Source organism: Panicum virgatum, chromosome 5N (assembly GCF_016808335.1).
Source record: "Panicum virgatum strain AP13 chromosome 5N, P.virgatum_v5, whole genome shotgun sequence".
NCBI lineage: Eukaryota > Viridiplantae > Streptophyta > Magnoliopsida > Poales > Poaceae > Panicum > Panicum virgatum.
The window spans coordinates 5,335,659-5,345,807 of record NC_053149.1 but is presented as its reverse complement, the minus strand read 5'-3'; the positions used below and the strand labels follow the sequence as shown (position 1 = coordinate 5,345,807).

At 48.2% G+C, this 10,149-nt stretch overlaps 1 protein-coding gene across 1 annotated transcript; it reads left to right on the top strand.

Annotated features, from left to right (window-relative positions):
• The first annotated feature begins 603 nt into the window (after nt 1-603).
• LOC120674228 (E3 ubiquitin-protein ligase At1g12760-like) lies at nt 604-4,913 on the top strand. Its single transcript, XM_039955372.1, has 7 exons — nt 604-772; nt 976-1,041; nt 2,486-3,293; nt 3,538-3,663; nt 3,749-4,025; nt 4,121-4,440; nt 4,525-4,913. The coding sequence occupies exons 3-6, from the start codon at nt 2,698-2,700 to the stop codon at nt 4,343-4,345; spliced, it is 1,224 nt and encodes a 407-aa protein (XP_039811306.1). The 5' UTR covers nt 604-772; nt 976-1,041; nt 2,486-2,697; the 3' UTR covers nt 4,346-4,440; nt 4,525-4,913.
• Nucleotides 4,914-10,149: the final 5,236 nt, after the last annotated feature.

The following is a 10,149-nucleotide window of genomic DNA, read 5'->3' as shown; positions in this document are numbered from 1 at the left end:
CCAGGTGATGCTAGAAGTCATTGCCCATGGCTGTCGAAGCTGCTGCTGACTCACTGCACACTGCAGGATGGAAATGCCAATTTTAGCCACGCACCCCCACGTTTCCTCCGAAGGTTCGCGCAACGGGAAGCATATCCGGTGCAATCACCGAACTGGTGAAAGCACCGTGAAAGCAAACTAAAAAAATCTTCAAAAAATTCTGAAAAAAATCATGAATGTACATCTCGATCTACCCTATCTACATATAAATTTCCACGATCAAATTCATCTTACACTTGCAGTTACAAAAAAGACAAAATGTGATTCCCCACTGCCCCCAATCCCTTCCTCCCTCTAACATTAGCCAAAGAAGAGGCCCGACGACACGATTCCCACGCGAAGGCGAAGCCACCTCGCCATTCCTTAACCTGGGCTGCCACCGGAGCTAGTCAAACAGGGGAGGAGGGCCCCACTAATCCCGCCCGCGCCAGCGGGCCATGACCGAGCGCCCTCCGCGGCCGTCGGATGCCGCCACCCGAGCGGCCACGATGCGCGCTGCCTAAATTTACCGGGCTGCCCCTTGGCTTCTTCTTCTTCTTCTCTCTCCCCCCGCCTGGTCGTTAGCTTCGTCGGCCCCCCGAGCGGACCCCGACCGCTGACCTGCGGCTGCGGGGGTTCCTACAAAAGCGACGGCGGCGAAAGGACAGGCGAGCCGAGGGGGGAAGGGGCCAGGGGGGCAATCCGCTCGCTCGGGGGTGGGAGCAGCCCGAATCGGAGCCCCGGTTCCTCCTAGGTACGCTCCCGCTGATCCTCTCTTGTCCTCCGCCTCGCTCGCTCCGATCGTCGGAATGGGGCCCGTGCCGTTCGTCCCGTTCAGTATAGCGCGCGTCTCGTCTCGTCTCGTCTCGCCGCGCGTTGTCGGCGTCGATTAGTGGCTTGTGGGGTTGAGATGCTCCTGGGATTGGCTGTTTTATCCGCTGTTTTTTTTTTCCTCAGGTGATTGGGGAGAACGAACGAGCTGCGCCGGTTAGGTGGGGGCTTCCGTTTCGCCATTCTATGGAGGTATGCTGTATCCAGGGTTCACCAAACCGGTGGGAACCGGTCCGGTTTGACCGGACCGGTTCCGGTTTCGGCCTGTACCCGACCGGCCAAAATTCAAAATTTAAATTTAAATTCAAAAAATGAAAAATTTCCAAAAAAATCCTAAAAATACTTCAAGTTGCGATGAATCTAATGGTATCAAATTTTCTCAAAAATTCGTTTATTTAGTATAGTTTGCGGGGATTTAAAGTTAAAAAAAATGGGCCGGCCCATTAAGGCCCACCAGTCAAACCGGCCGGTAAACCGGTTGCACGGGAGCTTTTGAATTTGGATTTGAATTCAAACCGGGTAAACCGGTCGGAACCGGTTGCACGGGAGCTTTTGAATTTATTTGAATTCAACCGGTTTCCACCGGTTACCGGTCCAACCGGTCCGGTAAACCGGAACCGGTGGCCGGTGGTTTGGGTTAACCGGTCGGGGAAAAAAACCTTGGCTGTATCATGCTCCCTCGTAGTCATAGCTGCATTATTCTTCTGAAGCAACATTTGGAGGGGTTCAGTTGTTGTGCGTTTCATTTCTAGGATCAGTGTGTTAGGTTATGTTTCGTTTACTCTAGTACATCGCAATGCCTCCCTGCCAAATCATGCCTATGGCGTGACCAACGATCTTGTGTTACGTTGTTTTATTGTAGCAAATCATGCCCCGTTACTTCCAATTTTGTGGGAGTAGCATTTTATTGGGATAATTGGCTCCATAGCACTGAAAAAAGGAATGGTATATTGACATCTCGTTTTCATGCCTATGATGTGACCAACGATCTTGTGTTACATTGTTTTAGTGTAGCAAATCATGACCCGTTCCTTCCAATTTTGTGGGAGTAGCATTTTGTCAGGATAATTGGCTCCATAGCACCAAAAAATGGAGTGGTATATTGACATCTCGTTTTCATGCCTATGGTGTGAGCAACGATCTTGTGTTACATTGTTTTAGTGTAGCAAATTGTGTCCCGTTCCTTCCAATTTTGTGGGAGTAGCATTTTGTTGGGATAATTGGCTCCATACCACTGAAAAATGGAACGGTACATTGACATCTCGTTTGACTCTGCACCACTTTTTTGTTTTTGCAAAAGAAAACGAGAAAATTTTACTTGCAAGATTTATTTGCAGTGAAGCTCTAGTATTGCAGGAAAATAAGATGAAGAACAGTTGGTTGTGTATACTATAAAATAAAGGAACGTAATGTCAACCTTAGGAGAACAGATGAGATTTGGTAATGGAAAATGAGGTTTACCTACGACAACAACTCTGATCTTCCAAAACACTCCATATAACCTGGCTGCGATCTTTCCTTCTACTCTAATTCTGTCTAGCGACATATCATGCTTACCTTAGATGAAGTCTTTCATAAATTAAGCAGGCAGGTTGGCAGTTATTTGACTCTTGGTATTGACTTTACTTTCCTTCAGGTACACTAAAAGTTACCTTAGGTGCTCTGCTGGGGGGGGGAAAATAAGTACCTTAGTTTGTGTTAAGGATATAGAGCCAAGTCGGAGATCACTTAATATCAAGGGAGGCTGTCAAACTAACGTTTTGTATGGCTGTCTAGTTTCGTGGCTGTTGGCCTGTTGCCCCTGCTGAATCAAAACGTGAAGGTCAATCACGTAGTCATCCTTTATTGATGGATCACACTGGAAACTTAAGCCATCATGATCACACAATTGACATACCAAGGAATGATGTTACCTCCCCATCAGCATCTCACCAGGACGATCTCGACAGCTTGGATGAGTTTCACGACACCATAAGTCCTCCAGATGAAGTGCCTGCAGTGCCAGAAAGTGCTTCTGTCACGTATGATGTATCTGACTCTCAAAACGCATCCTCTGCCAGAAGAGATCGAGGCCATCGTCAGCAAAATCCTTTGAATTCTGGCTTCTGGATCTCAATTGAGCTTATTGTAAATCTTAGCCAGATTATAGCGGCTATTTCTGTTCTATCAGTATCAAGGAACGAGCACCCACATGCTCCATTATTTGTGTGGCTTCTTGGCTATACAATAGGTTGTATTGCTATTCTTCCACATCTTTATTGGCGGTACCTTCATCGCAATCGCCAGAACACAGAGCAGGAACTGCCGACCCAAAGTTCATCAGAAAGAAATATATCTGAGATTAATTCTTTTGCGGCTGTTTCATCTACTCATTCATCAGAAACTGTGGATGGTGCCAACCGAACTGGAGTCTCAAGAAGTAACTTACCATTGGCAAGTCCAAGGTAACATTTTTTCCATTGAATAAATACATGTGTTATACCTGCATAGTCATATAGCCTATCTCCAATGGGATGCATCACATGATCCTGGGCATTTTGACTATGCTGACTATTAAGATTCAGCACTTCCTATAACTTTTCTTTGAACTCTGGATGTGGTAGTTGAGACACATCATATAATGACATGACATTTGAAGTGTTTCCTCTGCCAATACTGAGTACTAATGGCGTAATTAATGTTTTGTAGGTTCTATGCATTGGTCGCTTGCTTTAAATTGTTGCTGGATTGTTTCTTTGCTGTGTGGTTTGTTGTGGGGAATGTGTGGATATTTGGCAGCCGTTCTTCTGCCCAAGATGCTCCTAACTTGTACAGGTATGTGCTCCATGTTTTCAATTTTTAATGGCTTCCTCACATTCGCAACTTAGACGTGTCATCTTTTGTTTGTAATAATTTTCAGGATCTGCATAGTATTCCTTGTGTTTGGCTTCATTGGCTATGCATTGCCTTTCATTCTCTGTACAATGATATGTTGCTGCCTGCCCTGCATAATCTCCATTCTGGGCGTCCACGAGGATTTGGATCCAAACAGAGGCGCTACCACGGACACAATCAATGCTTTGGTGGCATACAAGTTCAAATCGAAAAGAGTTCACGATGGGGATGTGGGAGAAGAGGGCGGTGGAGTCTTGGCAGCTGGAACTGACAAGGAGCGAACGATCTCCGCAGAAGATGCTGTGAGTTCCCTCCTCATGTTCCTTTCAACATCTGGTCGACTGTGCTGCACATTGCACATTTGTTGTTGACACATTTGCTTGTCTGGGCTCTGCAGATCTGCTGCATCTGCTTGTCAAAGTTCTCGAACAATGAAGATCTACGAGAACTTCCCTGCGCGCATGTCTTCCACATGGAATGCATAGATAAATGGCTCCAGATAAACGCATTGTGCCCTCTTTGCAAGGCTGAGATAGGGGGCTCCAAAAGTGCTGCAGAAACTGGCTCCGAGGGGCCTCGGGATGATAACAGAGTAGCCAGTGACGTTGAGTCACAGCGATAACTGCTGAATGCTCTCTCACATGAGCATGAGGATGATGGATGATGTGCTTTTGATACGGCCTAAGCTTGTTAACATAACCGACTACAAGTAGGAAGGTTATACGCTCTATGATCCGACAACAAGTCCTTTTTTCTGGTGGACTTGTTTCGTATTGCTAATATAGTATTTCCTGCTTACAGTGCAGGGCAATGTTCTCTCAGATTTTCTCATGCATTTCGGAAGCAACATTTTCACGTACCTACCATGGCTTCCTAGCTGGACTGAGCTGGTGATGGTGGCTACCTAAGATGATCATACTCTGTGGGTTGCTGATGTTAACCTCCCTGCTGTTAGCAGCAGTTGCCCTATCGCCTTGTATAGAAAATGTTAGTGAATTAGTCTACACTTTGCACCAATGTCCTTGTACAGAAAAAATGGACATCTCATTTGTACCTGGTCAGCTTGCACCAGTACCGCAGCTCCTGTAATGGTTGATCTTGTACACTGTATAAACCCAGAAATGCTGGGTACTAGGTAGATATATATTGTTATCAATGAAAGGCAAAATTCACCAAACCCATTCGCTGGAGCATGCCTGTACTTTACCTCTAAATGCATGTGTATCAGTGTATGGTACAGCTCAGTTTATTCCAACTCCATGTATGCAAGTCCCTGTAATGACTGGGTGACAGAAAGTGCAATAACAGATGCGTCCATGATAGAAGAGAAAGCGCAGATCTATCCATGAAGTACCCAACAACATTCAGTTCCCCCACGTTTATTTAGAGAGATACCAGCACAAATGCAGATCCAACAACCTGATGCTCCTACACACAATTAAGCTGCAAAAGCTTATCCATCCCCTGCATTGGACCTTGAAAGCTGCACTGTCAACTATTGCTTGTCCTTGCATCCCAGAAAGAAAGAGAGAGGAGAAGAATATCTCCAATTATTGATCCCTTTCTTGGTTTGCTCTGATGATACTGTGTGCGGGCAGACAGTACAGCTATGCAACACTGACCACTCTACTGGTCTACTCCTGCTATAGCTTCGAATAAACTTCTCGTGATCATGAAATGAAACCATCTTATTGCCGTCCTGAAACTAATGGATTGCTGTTAGTAGTGATTGAGCTCTGGATCGTGCGGCTGCAGCATAAAAACGCGTTGATCACTTTGCTTAAGCATGCAGTGATTCAGCCAAGCAATGCACTATCTGCTGAAGTACTGAACGGCATCCTAGATACCTGAATGGCTGAATCTGGTCAAGAATCGGAGACACCAATCTCAGTCTGTCCGTGCGCCGGCGATGGGTCCGATTTCACGTGCCGCCGGCCCGATCCACCTCATGACCGACGGGCATGTAATCATGCTGAAGCATGAGCACTTTTGTAGTAGGTGTAGATGATGGATTGGTTCGCGTCCGTCCATCTCTCTCCTGCTCTCCCTCTCATTCTGCCGGCCGGCCCTCGCGCTCCCTGTAGCCTGGCGTTGTCGAGCGAAGGTGGCACAGGGCCGGCAGGCAGATTGGCCGGACGCGCGGGCACGCGGCGGCGGCGGCGTGCCCCAGCTATTCCCTATTGGTTAGCGCGTACGTGTGGGCGCGGGGCACAGTCAGGCGATAAGGGGAGGGAACGTGGTGTGCCGGAGGAAGACGACGGCGAGGTGAGCGTGAGCCCCGCTCCGCCCCGCCCCGCGCGCATGCGCGTGCGTCTGGCTAGCCTGTGCGCGGGCCAACGCGGCGCCGGCGCGTCGTGCGAACAGCCATCCCCTCGCAACAGGCCCCCCGCCGTCTCCGGCCACACCGCTCCCCTCGCGCCGCCGCGATGGCAGCTGTAGAACAGACATTTCAATAAACCCCCTTGGACGGGCTCCACCTACGGCCTGCCGAGCAACGGCCGCCGCCACCGCCACCATCCTAGCCGAGCGACAAGAACCGGATGCTCGTAGCCTAGGGAGTGAATTAGGTGAATTAAAAATTTTAATCTCAAACTCTAATTATTTAGATATAAATAAACTAAGACATACTATCTACATGTGCAACTAGTGTTTTTAGTATGAAAATCCTCATCCAAAAAAATTATGTAATATATAACCAATTCTATCAAAATTCTACTCTATGAAAATAAAGGCACACAAAATTGCAATAAGTAAAAAGAAAGCAAACTCTTTGACACGAAGATTTATTCCGTGGTTCGGGTAGCCACAAAGGCACATCTACATCCATGTTGTTGAAGCACTCACAAAGAATATTGCTTCTCGGCCACCAAGTCTTTTCCGTAAACACAATCACAGTCACCTTGGTTCCGAGTTCCACTAAGGAGTTTCATAAAAAAGGGTGGGGGTCTACACATCCCCCGCACAAATATGTCGTAGCCGCTCCACACCAAGCCGGAGGGTCGATGACATTGCCGGTGAGTCACCAAGACTCCAAGGATGGCCGGCTCACCGAGTACACGCTTGAGCAGCTCGCAAGCACAGCACACAAGGCACACAACTTTGCTCTCACACTCAAACTTGAGCTATCCTAGCATTCTCACTTATAAGAATGTGCTAAATCTAAGGATTTGATTACTAAACACTTGGGTTGGCTTGGAGATATTCTTCAATGTTTCTAGGGTCTCTCTAAACTCCAACAACTCCAAAATGGCCGGGGGAAACCATATATATAGCCCACAAACTTGAAGTAGCTGTTTGTAGCCGTCGGATAATCCGACGTGTTCACTGTCTAGGGCGTCGGATCATCCGACCCCACTGAGATTCCCCTGATAGCCGTTACCCTTTGCAACTTTTGCTGACGTCATTTATCCGACCTATTAGTTCGACGTGTTCTGAATCACACGTCGGATCACCCGATGCAACTGCCAAATTTGAATTCCAAACAATGATCACTGATCATTGCTACTGCCCATTAGTCCGACGCTTCGAAGTCATCATATCGGATCATCCGACCCTAAAGGATATTTTCCATCTCGAGAAAACAAACTCTCTGGAGAATAGTCCGACCTTTAGTCCGATGTTGAATTTCCTATCGTCGGATTATCCGTCCCTGAAGGGATTCTGAGCTCTGTGAAACAGTCTTCTCTGAAGAATGCTCTGGTCATTTGTCCAGCCCTTCTTCCATTCCGTCGGATTAACCGAGTGCATTGGTCGGATAGTCTCGACGGTCACTGCGACTTGATATCTCTACGGTGGATTGGACACCTCGTCTCGACGGTGTATTGGACATCTCGTCTCGACGGTGCATTGGACGTCTCGGATATTGCTTAGACTCTATTCAAGGGACATAAAGAATTCTACAAATACGATCTTGCAAACTCGTTAGTCCCATTAATTATGTTCACTCGATCACCAAAATCACTCGAAACGGTCTGCCGCTGCTCCCGCAACAAGCCGCGCGTCCGAGCCGAGCGAGAAGCCGTGCGCTCGAGCTCACTCTGGCTGGCGCGGCGCCGCACGGACTGCGCCTCCCCCCTGGACGATGCTAGCTGTGTTAACCCCGCCATGAGAGGCCAAGAGAGCTTTCCCCCACGAGATTTCTACTGTGCCGCTAGCTAGCCTGTGCAGGCCAGGCCAGGGCCGGCGGCTCGTCGTCACTCATCACCGCGCGCGTCGTGCCACCACGCGGCGCTAGGGCCTGGCCCTCCCCGGAGAGCCCTGCGCTCCGCTGCAGGCTCGTGTGGGCAAGACGGTGATTGAGCGCCGGTGGGGACGGCCATGGCACTGCACCTGCACGGCTGCACGCGTCGTGTCGTGTGGTGGCTGGTCGAGCGGCCGCGCGGCCGCGGCCATGTTTGACCGATCTGAGCTGGGTCTCGCTCGGCTGGATTTGACTGTCCTGCCCTTGCCCCTGGTGCGTCTACGGTTCCTACAGCTGCTGAGGGTAGAACGGCCAATCGACACACGTGGCGTGACCCCACGCCGGCCCCCTATTTAAACAGCGGCGTCCCTACTCTCCGGCGCTCAACTCAACCCAGCTACTCCAACTGTCCACACCCTGACACCCATCTCGATCTCTTCTCTGCATCACATTACGAGCTGCAAGCCAGCAAACACTCTCTGCACCGCCTCTTGGTCTTGGGCGTCGGCCATCGTCACCGCTGAGCTTCATCTCCTTCGATCCATGGAGCCGATCTCGGCGTCCGTCCCCCGGCCCGCGTGCGCGGCGTACCGGCGGCGGCGGCGGACGACGGCGAAGCCCGTGGGCGGCCTCGCTGGGCGGGGCAACGCCGTGCTGAAGCAGCACAAGACGAGGCTGTACATCCTCGGCAGGTGCGTCTCCATGCTCTTGTGCTGGCGCGACCACGACGCCGACTGATGACCGCGGCCGGCTGCGCAATCGAGCTTGCTGGAGGGGATCGGCCGGACTGCCGTGAGTGGGGGTCTGACCATTGGGTTTTGGACTTTCGGTGTAGGGCGGCTTGCGGTGTATTACAGTAAACCGGTTGGTAAATTATATTGGACTGATTATAGGTGACGATGAAAAATGCAGAAGTGTAAATGAATGGAATAATATACATGTATACTGAGGCGTTCATTTTCTTGTGCTTCTCTATCATCACTCGAGTCATGTATGTATGATTTTTGTGGTGTCAGTTGGTGTCATTTTCTTCATCGGAGAGAGAGGGAGAGAGAGAGATATGCTGCGCAGCCCAAACTAGCAGGCGAGATGGACCGGACCGGATGGGCCGAGATCCTGCCTCGCCACGGCCGACCTAATCAGCAGCTTGGATGGAAAATCACTCATGCAGTTGCTGGTACACAAGTAAAATGGTGTTCCTAAAAAAAAGTAAAATGGTGCATATCTTCAACAATGTTTAAAATAACCGGCTAAGGGTGTGTTTAGTTGGTGAAAAAGTTTGGTTTTTGGTACTATAGCACATGTCGTTATTACTTGACAAATAATATCCAATTATGAACTAATTAGACTTAAAAGATTCAGCTCGTGCTAATAAGTTAGACTATGTAATTAGTTATTTTTTTCAACTGCATTTAATGCTCTATGCATGTGTCCGAAGATTCGATGTGACGGATACTGTGCAAAATTTTTTGGGAACTAAACAGGCCTAAGCCCTTTAACGGCAGTGCGTGGTCTGCAAAGGCCTCAACTGACCCCATTTAGCGCTTTGCAAACTGGAAGATTAATTGTTTGAAAAAAAAGCAAACTGGAAGATTATAGAACTTTACATTTTCAGTAAAGCTACGCACAAACACAAAACTGAATCTGAAGGTTCAGATGTTATGGGCGTCATGAACTGAAACTAAAACACGTCAAGCAAGGGATGGAAGCCTGAAACGTAAACAAACACAAAAGACTTCAGGCCTTCATCACATCATCAATGTAACAAATCACAACGTTCAGATGTTCAGTAGACATTAGACAAACACATAGTTCAGACGGTGCTGCAGACCATCAGTCTAACACAAAGTTCAGCGAAAACCTCTGTTTTCTTAGACATGACACGTGCATTGTGTGTGTGTGTGTGTGTGTGTGTGTGTGTGTCTATATATATATATATATATATATATATATATATATATATATATATATATATATATTGAGCATTGTTCTTCAACCTATCGACCTGATTGATGCAGGTTAGCTCACAAAAAAAAAAACTGATTGATGCTGGCAGGAGTCGCAAGTTTCGGGTGTTGATGATGGAACGCAAAACAATGACAGGCTTTACGAAGCATCAGGACTTGCGACTACGAATCTAGCTGGCGTACACGGGACACAAGCTTTTCATCATCACTGATTATCTGAAATCCTCACTTCAAGCCCCTTGCGGCCTTGCCATTCTGATACTGACAATTGAGACATCA